The following is an 18,518-nucleotide window of genomic DNA, read 5'->3' as shown; positions in this document are numbered from 1 at the left end:
TGAAGAAACAGTATGGGAGGGGAGGGTTAATGATCAATGTTGTTGATCGCATTTTTTACACGATTCATGCTTAGATGAACGTACGTTCGCAACCTTTGTTCGAGGATTTTTTAATGTTTTTTGTCGAACCAATGAAAGCCAGGTAAAAAATCAGTGGGAGCTTTTTCACACTCAAAGTAACGCAAGTTCTTGACTAGTTCCGTCTGCGCACAAGAAACCATACCGTGAAAGCCCGGAAAAAAAATCAATGGGAGATTTTTCGCACTCAACGTAACGCACGTTCTTGACTAGTTCCGTCTGCGCACGAGAAACCATACCGTGAAAGCCACATGCTTATCATAAATCGCGGCCTAAATATGTTTGCGCGTGCACTTACATTGAATGTTAGGTACAGCAGGAGCTATTGACTATAGTTTAAGGCCATTCAGCACTCACTCGTAGAGAAAGCTACATTAGCTTTTGGAAGACAGGATCGGTAGTTTGGACTATTAGCTTTAAATCTTGCTTCGCAGATGCCAATGAAAGTAGCAGTGATACCTTGCGTGCTGCGATCTGTAGTCTCTTTAATTGAAAATATATTCGATGTGTAACACACCAGAGCCATAAGTGAGCACTCAAGGCTTAGTCAAAGGAATTTTCCCTCAGTTTTTGGGGATCTCTTCCCCTTTAAGGAATGAATTTCATGGTTTTAGGCTGCATTCATAATGTATGGCAGAGGGAGGGGGGGGGGGCAGGTGAAATTGAGGGCGGATCGGGAAAACTTTGGTAGGAAAAAGGGGGGGATGGGCAAATTTTTATCAGAAAAATGAGAGGGACGCACAATTTTTGGAAGAAACTACAAGCCTTGCTTAGGGGGGATCGTATTTTTTTGCATGACTTTAAGGGGGTTGTTAAGAATTATTCTGGACATTTCAAATTTTCACCACCCCCCCCCCCCCTGCCATACATTATAAATGCAGCCTTATGGCCAACGAAACGGAAACCGAGACTCTGTCCTTTACCAATGATTTATGTACTATTATATGGCGCAGCCTGGAGAAATGTCTGTTCTTGTTATAGACTAAAACAGCAATACGGTAGTTTTGTATAACCCATTTTATTACTTATTACCAGTATCCTTTATATTTTAATTTCATTTAGAATTTATTTTATTGTAATCGTTAGCTCAACAATTATTATTTAAAATCTAACGATATATATACATCATAATTGTGTTCAAACTTTGAATTAATAACATGTAACCTTGATCAATTTATCCTTGTATGATCACACATAATTTTTGTTTCTAGTATATAATAGAGTCCACGCGGAAAATCTAATTGGATAATGACTGCAATGCATTATTTAAACTGTGGGAGCAGCACAATTGGATATCTGGAGACTCGGTGGGGGGGCTCTTAATTCTCGTATCCAGACTCTACTCATGAAAGCTACGATTTTCAGGTGTGAATTTAGTAGTCTGGATACGAGAATAAGGAGCGCTCCATTCCTTCTCAGCCCCTTTTTTTCTCCAATAAGCTTGAAGCGAGATGACGTTTTACCCCCGAATCTATACCATAATAGTTTTTAAAATTCTTTCATATTGAATTTTTTGATTCCTTAGAGAATACAGGAACAATAGTCATAATTAAAGAACAAAAGCAATGTGAAAAGGATTATGGTCTAGAGACGGGGGTAAAACGTCATCTCGATTCAGGCGTATTCCCTTATGCTACTATACAGGCTATATATATACCTTATATGTATGCATTATTTTCTATAACAAACTTTAACTCTAACATGTATTAATAATACAATCTATATTCAATATTTATGCTGCTAAGGGAACACATCAAGCTGTCAGTCTATAAAATCCCCTTTGTAAAGGATCAAGGGACTGGGAACGAGCTGAAAACAGCTCACGAAGCTTCACGATAAAATGAACCTCTCACTCAGTAAAATATAAAACTGCCAGGTCATCTACTACTGTGAAGTGTTAGCACTATTGTAAGTCACATACTAAATAGATAAATAAGCCGATAACGAAGACGTGTGATCGGTTGATCAGTCCAGCCAAACTTTACCATCCACTATGTTTGTTAACACTAATTTATTAAACCTATGTTTCTATGACTTAAAAATTGCTAAATTTCAAGCACTCTTTCTTGTTAAAAGACTGTTTTGTGAACAGGCATGAACTCTCCCAGTCCCTGGATTTGGGGAGCTACAATAATCAGACATGACTAAATGATGAAATTATTTTTAAGCTAGGAAGTAGTATAGAAATGATTTATCATTGGTCTCTAGCTAAAAGGAACTTAGAAAAAAAACCTGAAAAGACGATGACTTGTTTACAACGATGTAATTTTGGTACGCACGCAATATTAACAATGTGACAATTCGCCATCACAAGGCTAGAAACAACTGAAACGAAGTAGCGAGTAACAATTTACGGTATTTCAGTATTTCGTTGAAAAATTTCAAAGCTGGTTACTTTTATGTTAGGAATATATTCCTCAAAACCTTTTTTCTTTCAAAGTGAAAGTCGTTATTTACAGACATGTTCAAGAGTTAAGCTGGCCTCAAACGATTAACATTTAGCCTCGCTCGTACCACGCATGCGTATAGCAGTAGTGCGCAGCAAACTTTGAACTTGTGAACTTGAGAATTTCTCAAGAATGTTGAAAAGTGAATCTGACTTTCGTAAACACTTGAAAGGTGGTATTTGATGTAATTGAATGGTCAAAATCGTTCTAAGCCATCTCTTGACAACTTTTTGGACCTATGAACTATAAATTCTTGAGTAAAAAGTTAAGTATTAACGCTATTATTTAAATAAACGAATAATTCTAAGGCCAGGACGTTCGGAAATAAACGATCTCGTTAACTTTACGACTGGCTTCCTAAGTTTCCTGCATGACTGAGCTAGTCAATCAAAATGCCGCACTAAACCGCACCGCACAATAAATGCAACACTGCACGACCGTGGCGCAGAGAGTGGGTGCTAGCTTCGAATTAGGTATTCGTTCAAGCCTCCTAAAGTCCCGCTATTTTTCAATTTTCCCTTAACTGCTTAACATATACTTGCCACCAATACCACACAGTGATGCAAATTACCGCACTAACAAAACATCTATTTCAACTGGCAGCACTACATTACTGATTTAAATTGACTATAACATACGTAGCTAATTTTAAACTGTATAAATAATAAATAAACTAACTAATGATAAAGAAACAATTCTTATTCCTTACTATTAGTGTCTGCCACTCAAGCCAAGTTGGTATTGAGGAATATGTACTGCTTTGGCAAGGAATGGTCGAGTCTCTCGTCAGTACGAAGCATCCAATGTCTACCTGAATTCACGAAGGAATGATGGACATAACATAATCCTTATAAGTCGTAGTTATGAAAGCGATTGAGAAGCTATTTAGTTTCGTCTTCTTCGTTTCTTTGAGACTGCAGAAGTAGCGGTTCATGTTCCTCGGAATGACTTTCAGGTCGGTCAGCGGGAATCTCTTCATACAGATCCTCCCCTTCGGGTTTAAGGTCCTCACCAAAACCATCAATGTTCATATACAATGGGTTACCTTGGTCATCCTTGACATCAAGGAATTCATACAGATTTTGCATGTTCTCGTACTTGGCTTCACTTGATGTGGACTTGGCGGGAGAGCTTGGGGCGGGTTGGACTGAGAATGGTTCAGCGTAGATTCTCGATTTGTCTCCGTGTTTCACATAACGCTCATCCTCGACCTTATCGCTGTTTCCCACACAAATCTCAGCATATTGTCGCCGTCTGTTCGGGTCTTTCTCTGTTGTTTCATCTGGCGACTTGCAGGCTGCCTGCGACTGGCATTTTCCCGAAGGTTCGCTCTCAGAGATGACACTAAGAGTTGTATGACACTCATCGAATTGCGCCAACTGGTTTGGCGTTATGTTGACTCTTTGAAGTGAGTCTTCTTGAGGTATCGACTTCGGCGGCGCGTAGCGGATGCTTCCTTCGCCTCGCGTAACTTCACCTTTTAATTTCACGGTATCTTTCCGGGTGGGACTCTTCATGTTTTCACTAAGAGTCTGTAGACTCATCGCCTCCATTTCCTGTTGGTGCTTACGCTTCTTTTTTGATCGCCGCTGATGCCACATGAAGCAAACGATGAGTAGGACAAGAATGAGTCCTCCAATGGCACCAGGTGCAATAAACTTGTAGACAAGTTCTAGGGAAGAAGTCTTGCTTTCAGTGATATCTTTATTGGCTTGAGCATCTATAAAAATAATCCCAAAACGTCTGAGCAAAGAGCAATATTTTTCCCTATAAGCGCATTGAATAAAGATGAAACAGTCAGTGGGCACATAACCAAACAACCAATGAACCTAAACACAAATCTTGAAATACAAAAAGTGTGTTGAGTGTAATTAGGCTTCCAACCAAACATCCGTGTCACGTGATCATGTCACGTGAATGATCTCTACTACCACTTTTCTCTCTCTCTAAGGGATAATTAGTTCTTTCACTAAGGTAATTCAATTTTGTTGACAAGAAGCTCTAGTTTTTGGCAGTATTTTGAATTTTTTTGAAAGTCACGTGAGAAACGTGACAGATTCGTAGATGTTATGCTGAAGGATTAATTACTATTTCAACATTCTAAGAATATTGTTTGCCAAGAAAATCTAATCGTTCATGATGTATTTTCCTTCTGAGATTGGAGATTCTTGAGATTTTTATTTAGTAGTTTGGTTCTCTCAGCGTGTTGCAGGGTTCCAGGGAAGCCAAAAACAAACAAAAAAGAAGAGAATAGTCAGATAAACAACAATACACCAATAAACAACACATTATTCCACATCAATAAACCTCATACAACATATGCACCATGCAGCACCATGAAATACGTATATAATCGTGAATCCATTACATAAAGCACACTAACTAGCCTGGCCAATAATACCAATATCCTACAACAACACGAGGCCCTTCATATGAATGCAATGCACCCTGCAACGCCATAGAAAAAACTAAAAAAAATACAACGCAGTGCAAATACTATCTCTGTAAAAGAGTACTACATAGCTAGCACTAAATGTACTAAATTACACTGATTAAATAATAGACATTGCAATATTTTGTATTATTTAGTGCAAAGCATTTTTACATCCTGCAACACCAAGAAACCTGACCAAGAATACGATACATCTTGCAACACCAAGAAGCCTGAGCAAGAATGCAATACATCCTGCAACACCAAGAAACCTGACCAAGAATACAATACATCCTGCAACACCAAGAAACCTGACCAAGAATACAATACATTCTGCAACACCAAGAAACCTGACCAAGAATACGATACATTCTGCAACACCAAGAAACCTGACCAAGAATACAATACATTCTGCAACACCAAGAAACCTGACCAAGAATACAATATACATCCTGCAACACCAAGAAACCTGACCAAGAATACAATATACATCCTGCAACATCAAGAAACCTGACCAAGAATACAATATACATCCTGCAACATCAAGAAACCTGACCAAGAATACAATACATCCTGCAACACCAAGAAACCTGACCAAGAATACAATACATCCTGCAACACCAAGAAACCTGACCAAGAATACAATACATTCTGCAACACCAAGAAACCTGACCAAGAATACAATACATCCGGCAACTAATATGCCCACCCATGCATCAATTTAACACATCCTACAACACCAAGAATCCAATGCAAAAAGGCTGCATTCTAAAAATGAGAAAACCTCAATTTTCTCCATCTTACCTGGCGACTTGGCAATTACAGTTGGGGTCGAAAATAATTCACTATACACTTCCAAGATTATTGGTGCTTCTGTAGTGGAAGGTTTCGGGATATTGTTCGCCATAGTCTTGGGGCTTGTCGCTTCTTTAGCTGTGGGTATCAATAATAATAACAATCTGTATTTTGAATTTCGTAACGTGCTGCAAGACCAGAGATTAATAGTGAAACAACCAAACGAACCTGTGTACCTCAGCAACTGGTCCATTCATTTGGATATCTGTTTCACTATCCCTCTAATATATGTCCTACCTACGTCATTTGGTTCAAATGGCAGTACTCATTGGTCAAGGTGAATGTCACTTCAACAACTGGATGTGACATTGCGGTGAACCTTACTTCCGTCAGTTACATCTTACTTCCTGTTACCAAGTCATGCAAATTAGTGCACGACTTGATTTCTTGCGTGTCAGAATATGGGCAAAAAGCGCCAAAAACTAGACTTTCGTATGAGTTTTGATCCCAATTTTCGTTTTGGATTAACACTCAAAACCCTTTTTTAAACAGTTAGAAACTGATGTACTATGATAAAATGCCTGTTTGAAGCGGTATTTTCAATTGTACAAAGATGTTTTGTTGCATTTGTGTTAGAATGTTGCTTTGTCAGTCTTTTTTATAGAAAATATATGGAAAACAAGCAAATGAAGGCCTAAACCTCATTTTCGAATTAAAGTATTGCTTTGGGTTAACACTTTGATTCCACTTTCATCGGTCATCTCCACTTCCAAACAAGTTAAACTTTCGGAATAACAAGATTTTAGCCTTGTGTAACAGCCTTTTTTCAAGAAAATAGTTTTTGGCGCTCACTGCGTGAATACGAAAAGAATTATCTCTTAATAGCTCTTGAGTGATCACGAAACAAAGGCTCCAGTAGAGGTTGTACTTGATAAAATACAGTAAATTTATGAACATACCAAGTCTAACCTTGACTTGAGGCATTGTTCCATCTTCACTCAAACAAATAGGTCGCGTCATTTCCTGTCTCGTATATAATTTCTACCAGTTATATAATTTCTATAAGTTTCCTATGGGATGATTGCGCACGGGAGTAGTGTTTGCTGGTAAAAATATTTATGAAATACATTCAGCTGTTTATGCTATATACTGTATACTGTTTACTATATATTGCTGGATACATACAATTTTTAGTTCTGACATGCAGCTTTTTCATTGGATAAAATTGTATTAACCAATAAAATGAGGAGTTGCAAACAGTGCAGTCCTACTCCTTTACCGTAAATACAGCGCTGATGCTTGTATCGGGTTCTAAATTCCATGATTTCTGAGAATTCTATGATGGTTTTTTTAAAAAAGACACAAAAGTAATAAAGCTTACTTGATGGTGCAACTTCCTTGGTGGAAGAGGATGTCGTAGGATGTTGTGTGGTTGGGTTTGGTGTTGGTAGAGAACGGTCTACACCCACATCAATAGATTTTTTCCCAGTGCCATTCTTAGTGTAGCCAGCCACGGCAATAATGTAGCTCTCTCCAGGCAGTAAACCATTTATGATGTAAGAATATGTATCCGCAGAAGAAATGGTTTGTCTTTGCCATTTGTTGGTGTCTCTTTTTCTATAAAAGACGATATAACCAAGAAGAATGCCATTGTGGTACTTTTTAGGAATTGGTTGCCAGGTGATACGGATTGAAGAAGCGTCTCTTGAAACTGCTGTCACGTTATCAGGAGCTTTGGTGGGCACTGTGGAGCCAGAAAGGTTTAAGTCAATAAACAAAAGAATAGGCTTAAAGATCTAACAATCACAGAGAAAACTGGCAATTTCCGAAGATTACTAAAACCACCAGGATTTCCGTTCGGATCCAATATTTAATGAAAATCTACAGGTGTAATCAATAATACTGAAGAAATCCCAACCACTGGAATGCGCTACAGAACACACACACACACAAATTAGTTGAAAAGACAAAAAGCTCGTACAGCTGATAAATTCGTCAATACAATTTCGTTTTCTTATTCATAATAGGCATTAATAGTTTCTGTGCGGGAAAAAACGTTTTCACCGATTTTGTAATCAAAAAGAACAGTTAAGACAGCGCGCACTGGCACAGAACATCCATTGGTTACCCATCCATCCATACGTTCATCAACACACAACATTTATCTACCCATCCATCGATTCTACCCACCAATCCAACCAACCATCCAAGAATCCATCTTTCTATTCAACTATATCCACTAATCCCTCTAACCGCGTCATTGCTTCATCAATTCATTCTTACCCGAGTCTCCGGTCTGTATAATAAAATCATCCGACCAAGGTCCTTGCCGAGATGCCTCATCAAGAGCCATGATTTTAATACGGTACTTCGTATTTGGTTTAAGATAAATAACAGCGGAGTTTGAAGTGACTCTCTTCTGTGACGGGTTACTAGACTTGTCTTCTTGGTAGCGCACGTAGAAAGAGAGTGTACTGTTGCTAGGGGGTGCGCGCCACCTTATGGTTGCTATGACACCATGATCTGCACTTGACTCCAACGAATTGCTAAGGGTGAGCTCCGTTGGTTTACCAGGAGAAACTGAAATCAAAATATCCTTCTATCAGTTTCAATTTGAATGATTCTTAATCCCGAGACCTGGAATGTCAAGGGGAAATAGGAGAAACGGACGAATATGACATGGCTTTTGTGTTCGAGGAAGCGAATAGCACATTAGTTTAAAGTAAAGTATGGGAGTGCAATGTGTACCACTCGCAACCATCGTATATATCCGTTATACAGTGCTTTCGAGTAGCATAAGCGCGAGGAATATCACTTGTATTTTCTAGCTACACACCAACCTTTAAACGAGTGTTTTTTTCCTAAACAAAACAAATGACAAGTGGGGTATTCCATGTATCACGATAAAGAAGTCCATTTTATAGCTATTTATCCAACACCATGGATATTTTCTATAACAAACGAAAAATAAACAAAACAAAAAAATACACACACACAAAGACCGCAATCAATGCCTAATGTGAAGTAATAGTGGAATCAACAGCTCTGTTTCCAGCACTGGCTGTATTCGGTTTGGGATAAATGAGAGCACCCCCTCTCGCCAACTAGAGGTCTCTAAGCTAGAACGTCCATAAATAGGTTATATATAGCAGTATGTAAACTGTAACCACCGGCGTTCACGCTGCGATCTTACGTGCAAAAATGAGCCCGAACTTTCAAGAAAGTTATTTATGGGTTCGTAGCTTGTTGTACACGAGTGTCCCAGCTGTGAAAGTTGTTTGACTCAAGGGGTGTACATATACAGTACTTAATGACCTGGCGATGTACAGATAAAGTTCAACGGATATCAGCATGACACATGGGTTGGGACATGATCATACTGTCCCTAATAGAACATTACATATCATGTGTAATATCGATATGCTACAACTAAAATGTGATAGCGTCAATAATGGGGCACTTCTGAGAGCCACCTTAAAATTATCTTAGTGGTAACGGCGATAAAAATTATCTTTAATGCGAGACTAACATGGAAATACAAAAGAAACGCCACAAATTCCACCGTGAACCTCGAAGATGTGTATAAGATAATTCTGTGTGTAAGATATAACGATATACTTATTTTAATAAAGTTAGTCACCTGAAAAGCTATAAAGCTGAGGCCGACAAGGATTATAGGTAGATACATTTTACATGTTTCAACCGCTTGATAACTGTTAATGGACTTGAGATCTTCTACCAGTTACAGTCTCACCTCTCCTGAGCATCCTCAAGCTGCAGTTTGTATTAAAAAAAGCTTTACTTGTTTGAAATGAATTGCTTCCCATGATCCTCAGTGATCTCAGCTTTGTAGGTTTTTGGTGACTAACTTTATTGAAAAATGTCAATAATGATAGCGAGTTTTCAAGGCAGCCATTCATTATGTTAGGCAAACAGTAGAAAGTATCACATTTTGCCGGAAGACAAATTTCTTGTAAGATAATGCACTGTTCTTGTCTTACGACACAACTGCAATAAAACCACTCTGTATATGAGCATCTATATAAACTAAATATTTGTACTGCGGTAATAATGTAACTGAGCTGATCTGCGCAGTATATCAAGCAGCTTATGCAGTTGCTAATTATCACTTTCAGAAAACATTCTCTCTATAAAACGCCTTGCGGAGGGCGTACTTTTTCCCAATTAAACATATTGACGAATGATTGTTTTTGAGTCGTAAATACGAGTCAAAAAAGACCTCAAGAAAATGACGTGTTTTGATATTGACAACATTATGCCCTCAATAAAGAGGTAAATCTATTGATAAGGTCGATTATGAATGAGATTGAAGATAAAAATATCGTTATTTAGTTTCAAAAGCACGAATCGTCTCGTCATCTGCTTAATTGATACATTCAAGTCAAATGCGCAAATGCGATTAGGAGAAATCGATGAAGGGTTTTCCAGAATTTATTTAGTAAATTAGACGACATTTCCTTCATTCGTGATTTTTAATCCGCAATGGTTTTACGAAATCCCTGTAAATCTTCTTAAAAACATTTAAGTGGCAACGTTACATGAAATGAAATTCTTACTTTAGACCCACGCGATAGGAGATTTAATGAACTGATAAAAACATAGGACCGATACAGAAGCGAACATCAAGGTATTCTGAAGTCAAGCCTGCATTTCAAGGACTTTTTGGACGTGACTATTACGCAACGCCCCAGTTAACGCCCGACATCTGGAATATTAATACATCCATAATTCTGTATAAATTGGTATTAATGATTCATGGGTATAATAACATAGTGGAGACATTCTGACTTCAGTTATATTACATTTTTTAATTAATACCGACGGGGTTAACCACCACTATTTGTCGAACCATGTATTCAATGTTAAATGGGCTGACCCAAAACTGCACGGCCATCTGTGATCACTTTAATCCGCTGTTTCCCATCTATTCTTTTATCGCAACGTAACCAATACATGCACACCTATAATCATGATTAGGTTGTATTGGAATGAGAAGCGTACGACATCGTGGCACTCAAATGGTTTCCGCTCGATCAAAGGTGGCAAAAAAAGCATTTCATCCAATCAAACAGGATGACATTTGGTTAAAAAAAAACTACACATAGGATTTAGTAGTTGTTTTTGAGAAGCGGATGAAAACCGGAGAAAATTAGCCCTTGAAACAAAGGAGAGAACCAGCTGTGGCCCTGACGAGAAAAGAGATTTTGGAGGGCTGCGATGGGTGCAACTGAGCACCGTATCCAAAGGGAAAGGAACAAACCATATTAAATATAGTTTCTCTAAATTCCTCTTTTACTCCGACGAAGGACTAGCGTCCGAAACGTCAGTAAGTTTTTTCATCTTTTCACGGTGTTAAATTTACCCTTTTATCATTACTGTTTCTCTAAATACCTCAGTTTACGAAGCGCGCGGTACTTCGTTTCGCACAATTTTAGAAAATAAAATATATTGGATTAAGAAGTCACCGGGTCAAGTAAAGAAGTGGATAGATGGCCTGATTCTTAGCGATAGGAGAAGTCAAATCGCCTGCGGTAGCAACTATCATGCTATAAAGATATTAACGATAAGTCTGTCAATGGATAAATATCATACATAGCATTCGGTCTTTGTGTTTGACCACAGTTATTATTAATAAATAGTAAATTAAGAATAAATAAAGAATTATCGATGGTAGCTTAGTAATACAGTATATGTATTTACACGCCCCAAGGTGGTAGGGGACAGGGAAGGTCCACACACAGATATCCTCTATGGACGTCCAAGAAAACCTCTGGGAAACGACCGACACCTGTAAATCGACCAAAAAGGGGGATTTTAGGCCAATATTTATGGGCGCCGCGAAAACCTCTGAAATTTAATCTAAAACAGACGCTCGAAACATATGGTACCGTGCCGTGCCATTTCATGCACTTTAATTGGATGCTGCGCATTGTTCGATTTTTGATTACTTTAGCTAGATGGAGCAATAAAGGTGCGGTAATACGGGCAAAAAAATCGTGCAATTTCCTTGCGTTGCGAATTGCAGAGCAAATGTTGGTTGTTTTACCACTCCGCGCCCAACAAATTTTTATTGTTGCAAAGAGTGGAGCGAGTTTCTATTTCAGTGGTAAAGAATTCCAAGGATGGTAGGTTAAGGACATAGAAGTAGGGAACAAAGTGCAAGCCTTATCACCAGATTTTACCTAAGAAGATATCTGCTTGCTGCTCATATCGAATGCGGTCAATTCTGCGGACATGACCGGAAACTCTAACGAGATGCTAGCAAAAGAGTAAAGTAATTATGCTCACAATATACTTTGAAGGTTTTACAGAACCAAATAAATGCCCAAACGATTGCGCACGACCAGTTCATATCCATATTTTTGATATTCTTACAAACAATCGAAGTCTTATCTTGGAAGTTCTTCCTCGGAAACTTTAATGAGATGCTAGCTAACGAGTAAATTTATTATTTTGAAGGTTTTACAGAACCAAATTTACACCCATAGACTGAGAAGAAGTCGTAGTTTTCGCTCCTTTGTGGGTTGTGGTCGCTCAACTAGGTGTGTGAGCGACATCCAGAATCGACAGAAGAGCAAAAACACCGACTTATGGAATCAGTCTGTTAAACCAAATGAGTCGCGCATATTCTTATAAACTACCTAAAGTTATATCTATCTAGGAAGTTCTTAATTTCCTTGAGCAAATCACTCACGGGGTATTGACGTCACTTGATAATCTGAACTTGACTTTCCAATCTCCCTTGATCATCTTATTTCTATCGTGAAGATTTTGATTTGAAATCCTGCCAAAGAAAAACCGCTCAACAAATTTGGCTTTTTCCGAGATAACCGGAAATTTTGACTGTGAAAAGCTTTCCTTTTCACATGACTCAGGAATAAACTCACAAGAAAATAAGTTTCAAAAATAATAAGTCGTGGAAGTTTAGCATCGTTATAAAATGATATTTGTAGGAATAGAGATAAGAGAATCGCACGTAGAGGTTTTAATGAACTTCTTAGGTGACATTTAGACGTAATGACAGGACAGGTCGTCAGTTTACTAGGTTCTTGCCAACTTTTTCTCTAAAGTGAAACATCAAATGACTTTCAATCAATCACCGTGGAGAGATAAATGAGGTTTTGGCAATGATAAACAAAGTCAAGCTTGGTTTGGTTTGTTTCAGGCGTGTCAGTATTTGGTCGAAAATAGTTGTTTTCTATAGAAAGTAAACGAATAGAAAAGATTAACAAGAATATCAGGCGTTTCATTTATCGAGATGTATTTATAAAAAAAGTAAACATATTTGAGGGAAATGATTGACAAGGAATCATAATGAATAAACAAGAAACAAAAGACAAAATTCGTCTGATAATAAACTTGGCTTCTCTTTTGATTTGACCCCAAGTGCATTGTCACTCTAGCGGTTAATCAATTCGTGGTTGAAATTAAATAGACCAGTAGAATTCTAGCGGTATACTAATGGCTCGTGTGGGGGTTTTAGTTTCATGTGTTGTGGTATCTTTGTGCTGAAATAAAGAAACATGCTTTCACATCTGCTCCACACTATTTTCATAATATTTGTTTTGATAGAAAAAGTTTAAGTTGCTTTTTTTTCTTTCATTTTTAAGAACCAGGTTTAAGTAATCATAAATGATCTCATTAATTATCTTAGTAAATTAATGCGATTAAAGTGATATCGAGAATAGAAAACGAGTGTGGAAAACAAAACTTACAAACTGAAATAGCAAAAGAATTCACATGCTCGCTTTTGTGTATCCATTCGTAAAGATGCCCAGTGTGCGCTCTCGGTTTCATCATCAATCAAGACATCATTGAAGGTCACGCTTAACAAACAAAAGACTCCTACAGACATCCTTTACAATGAATAAATCGCAGACAAAAACTTTTAAAGCCGTTTTACAAAGAAATGCATTCTGATTGAATTCAGTGGACTAATCTGTAGTAAATATTGGTGGGATACCGGGTTATTACTCAAAAGAAACCACAATTATATTCAAGATTATCTTAATAGCAAAGCTGCTAAATACAGACAAATTAATATATCAACAGCTTCTCTATGAACCGACACTTGGCTAAATATAAGCTAAAAGCTCCTGGAGTTCTTGTTATCGCGCAGACATCTGCCAAAGTTTTTCGATAAATTAAAACAGTGTTTCTTCTGCGCGGTAATTTTGTCTTAGATTAAAAGTCTCACGCAAACCATGCTGCAACACCTTCAGTTTTCCTCTTTCGTATAATTTATAGTATTATTAATAATTGATTAAATGTGATTCATAAAAAAAGATTAAATTAAAATTTAATCGTTGCGTTTTGGGTTTCTAAAGTGAGAAGGTAAAAAAGTTCAACGTATATTGAGTGACTCACCTCCACTAGATACCGCGCAAGACTCCTTTACCGTGTTTCCAAGAATCAAAACAACGCCAAACAAACCAATTAATACACCCATGTCAGTCCAAGAAAATTTAGATAATCTTCTACAATACTCTCAGATAGATTCTTTCCTTGTGGGATTTCTGGTACTGTGACTTCGATTACACCTCGATCGACCAAGAGTTTTGGTACTCTGACTTCTTGTCTCTTGACGGCAGAAGGAAAGAGGAAATGAGTGACATTTGATAAAAATGAGTCAAAATAGGAGCAAGTAGGAGGGCCCCAGTTACACTTATCAAATTTCTGGGGCTAGGTTTGGACATCTGCCCGCTAAGGAATTTTCTAACTTTGACTTTCTCTAAAAGACACCAGGCGTAAAAGAAAAAAAAAGCATATATATATATTATCCGCGTTTTTCTGCCATATTTTAATTAATAACTCATAGTTAATTAAGATATTACTCATCGCGAATGAATGAGAATTTGCCCAAACAGTCTTTGTAAACAAACTCAATGATTTGTTTTTACAACTTCTTGGCTTTTGACTTACGATCTTCTAAATTGCAGCTGAACCAGAAGTTGAAATAGAAGAGCTTATGTTATTTCTTGAGGACAAACTTTGATATTGCTGGTTGAACTGGGTAGTTCTAGAGCGTGTACACACACGTAGCATGCTTGTCGCAATATTGATACTAGTCAGTACCTTACCTTGGCGTGAGCTTTATTTAGTCTTTAGTAGTTTGATTATCTCGACAGGAGCTTAGAAGATCTATTTCGGTTAACTATTTCAGCGTACTCAGTGGATGTCGCATATAAGAAATTCAAGACCTGATGCGTGAACCAATAAAACCACAGTACTAGCAATCAAACATAGGCCAAAGAGAAAGTATTTTAAACCGTCGTTTCGCAGATTGGAGTAGAAGAATAACAAAAATTTGCATGCCAATTTAGCTTTACGTCACAGTGGAGCAGGGCAGAGGTCGATGGTTATAAAGCACCACACATGTGGTATGTGGTGAATAATGAATAACTTCTTCTATAGTAGCTTTTAAACAAAGAAAATATTGGCTTTGAACATACAGCTGTTGTTTGGGTTGAACGAAAAATTTCTGGTTGTCTTCAAAGGAAATCCTTGATTTCAACATTCTTTTTTGGGGGGAAAATGGCTTTCGTTTTATTCACATTCTGACACAAAACTGGGAGTCTGATTACGGAGATGAGTTGGTGGAGCACGAGGGAGCGTTACAGGAAATTAATCACCGGATATACAAACACACCATCAATTATTTAAGCTACTATCCGTTACAACACCTTGTTATTACATTACTTACAGCATTATTATATGGTATTTTATAAATCTGTGCTCCTGGAGCGGCGAGACGAGAGAATTTTTTCTCTATTTTTTTCGCGTGAAAAGATTAGCTCATGAATAAGGCCGAGAATCGGTGAGGGAGGAAAGATGTGTTTATTTGAGGTTTAACTCAGCTAGGGTCGTCACTTATCTTATAGTTTTCTGACCACGAAAGTAATTTAATAAACCGACCATGGTATATTTTATTATCGGGATCATCAGGAAGCACTATGTGATATCAAGTTTCGGGAAATTCCAGATTATCAATGGCTGCTTTGAGCCCACATAACAATCTCGAAATAAACTTCGAGCATGCGCAGTAAGAAATAAAGGCTCTTGATCTGGGAACGAGATTTTTCACAACATTTTTTAGACATGCGCAGTATGTAATTGTCTCTTTTCTTGCAAGACTTCTTTAACCAGTAAAAAAGGTAGTTGTACTGCTGTTTTTAGACGATGGCTTCTATGTGGACGGACTAAAGCTTCTGGAATACTAGTAGAGGTATATATATATATGCATTGGGATTTAGGTATAAGCATTGGGATATGCATTGCTACTATTACAATAATGGGACAAAGCAGTTATATTTTGAAGCGGTGAAACAAGTAAAGTAAACGAAGCTCACGCATCTTGAGTAACGTAATTTTTTTTCGACGCAGACCCCACTCAATTCTGAAAAACCCCGGAGTTTAAAATTTTCAACGAAGCCTGAGTACGAGAATGGGGCCAACGAAAATTGCCGAAATTGCTCACGAATTGTATTGATATGGTATTATATTCGGACTCTCTCTTATCGACCACTCTCGTAAGCGACCATCTCCCTTAAGCGACCACCTTCTCAAACTCCCGTTTCGTTTCCATATAAACACTGAAATCAATCTAGCGACCGCGACGACCGATAAGGTTCGATTTGGAAAAAAATTTTTTAACTGTTTTCCCTCTCTGGTAAGCGACCACCCCTACTGATCGTGACATTTGACCGACCAGTCCAACCTCCCTAGAATGACAGGATATTTTCAAGAAACAAATTCTTTTAGGTTATTCGTTTGCCTATAGAAAGCATAGCGCTTGTGAACCAACCATCTCCCATAAGTGACCAAATATTTCTGACCAAATAGTCGCTTACGAGAGAGTCAACTGTATAGTGTTCACACCATATATCCGTGAAATTTACTAACAAAATTGTACAAATTAGAGCAACGTTTTGTAGGTCAACGGTCTAGAGTGCAAACAGTTAATCCGTGAAACACTAATTACTAAATAGTACAAAACAGTGCTAATTAAACAATAGAAAACAATGGAATTTGCATGAAATTGTGCTATTTAGTATTACTAAAGTTTCACGGCTATATTGTTTGCACTCTACTAAGATCTACTGAACTTACTAATTTGTGCAATGGATGACAGGGCATAAAAACGACAAGCCCGCTACTTTCACGATGTTTGTATTTGACTGAGTTTAATACTCCAAATTTTTAAGCGTTTCATTTGTGCCACTGCTGCTCGAAACTTGTGACGAAATTTTGTCGAATTAGAGTAAATCTACTTATTAGTATTCACGAAAATGTCAGTTTTTCTGCTGATCAAAATATAACCTCTCCCAAAGTACACGGCTTTTTATTTCAAATACGCATTCATTAAATTTTGGTCGCATTTGATATTTTGCTCCAAAAGAACGTGTTTACAGAATATTGAGCTTAAATACGTAAAGCTGTCCTTATGGCGAAAGGCCAAAAACCGTTTTTCTACCCTGTCGCAATGGATCGAAGGCTGCGTTCATAATGAATGGTAGGATGGGGGGGGGCAGGTGAAATTTAGAGGTGATCGGGAAAATTTTGGTAGGAAAAAGGGGGGGTTGGGCAAATTTTTATCATAAAAATGGAGGGGATGCACAATTGTTGGAAGAAGCTACAAGCCTTGCTTAGGGGGGGATCGTTTTTTTTTTTTTTTTTTTTTGCATGATTTTTAGGGGGGTGTTAAGAATTATTCTGGACAATTCAAATTTTCACCTGCCCCCCCCCCCCCCTGCCATACATTATGAACGCAGCCTAACGACTTGGGAGTAATGTTTTGCCCATTTCAGACCTCGTAACTCTCTTGAGTATAATATTCTTTGTTTGAGTTGTACCCATATTCATGTGTCTTCTCATGTGCAACCGTTAAACAAAGAAGTAATACTCTAGGAATGCCAAGTGGTCTGAAAGGAGAAAGCAGTGGACTCGTTCTGTTGTTACAAAGTTTTTCACGGATATATGGTATGCATTCTAGTATATGAAAAAAATAGTACTAAAACTAGAAGCAATTAGACTACTAAGAGTAAAAAAAAATTAATTCGGCTGAACCATAATAAGCTGTCTTAAAGTGCCTAATGAACGATACCTTTTTATGTCCATGGTTCTCATAGCGACCAATCCTAGAGTTCTCGTTCTCGACCTGTGGACGGCATTAAGGATTGCAATAAAATATTAAATAGGCAAAAATTATGGCCAGGTATTTTTAATAAATTCTTGTTTTTTAAACAACTATACGTACATTATTGTAACGAGAATGTTTTGCTCAGTCATCAATGTCTTACGTGCAAAGTTATTCATTATTCAAAGAACAGGTTTTGAAAAATATTTCTATCCCATGGCAACCTTATGTAACAAAATATGTATACAATTCAAGTTTTAAAGAGGTGATTTTGACATGCATTTCGTTTTTTTACGACAGCAAGTATAATGTTGGATGTGCAATGTGTCTGAGAGTAGAGATATTTCATCTTTAAGAGGCATACAACTTTTAAATTGTTCTGCCCCACCTCAAAACAAAGAAAATCTGAGCTCCATGTAGCAACCAAGACCATGACCTTTGGGTCGGACTCTATTACTAAGTTCCAAAAAGTCTCATAACACAATTTTTGAACTCAATAATAAAGAGTCCCAAGGGTTGTGGTCTTGATGGCCACAGTTCATCACGGCATTTTGATCTCTGATTGGCATTTTACAAGGCAGTAGTTACCTCATTATTCGTCCAACAATTG

At 37.6% G+C, this 18,518-nt stretch overlaps 1 protein-coding gene across 3 annotated transcripts; it reads right to left on the bottom strand.

Moving 5' to 3' along the window:
- Positions 1-1,080: 1,080 nt before the first annotated feature.
- Positions 1,081-17,896, bottom strand: LOC116287343 (uncharacterized). Of its 3 annotated transcripts, none has more exons than XM_089038680.1 (6): positions 17,876-17,896; positions 14,140-14,352; positions 8,035-8,331; positions 7,133-7,495; positions 5,761-5,889; positions 1,081-4,245 (listed from the first exon to the last, which is right to left on the bottom strand). In XM_089038680.1, exons 2-6 carry the CDS (start codon positions 14,219-14,221, stop codon positions 3,407-3,409), a joined length of 1,710 nt encoding a protein of 569 aa, XP_088894806.1. In that variant the 5' UTR covers positions 14,222-14,352; positions 17,876-17,896; the 3' UTR covers positions 1,081-3,406. The 3 variants fall into 3 exon arrangements, with proteins under 3 accessions (XP_088894806.1, XP_031549873.1, XP_031549874.1); XM_031694013.2 differs by lacking the exon at positions 17,876-17,896 and adding an exon at positions 14,853-15,064; XM_031694014.2 differs by lacking the exon at positions 17,876-17,896 and adding an exon at positions 14,695-14,713.
- Between the last annotated feature and the right edge of the window lie 622 nt (positions 17,897-18,518).

Source organism: Actinia tenebrosa, unplaced genomic scaffold, assembly GCF_029948245.1.
Source record: "Actinia tenebrosa isolate PJP-AT-01 unplaced genomic scaffold, QUT_ActTen_1.0 PGA_scaffold6__47_contigs__length_16458017, whole genome shotgun sequence".
NCBI classification, from domain to species: Eukaryota; Metazoa; Cnidaria; class Anthozoa; order Actiniaria; family Actiniidae; genus Actinia; species Actinia tenebrosa.
Note: the sequence above shows the minus strand (reverse complement) of the source record. Positions and strands in the feature narration are given on the sequence as shown.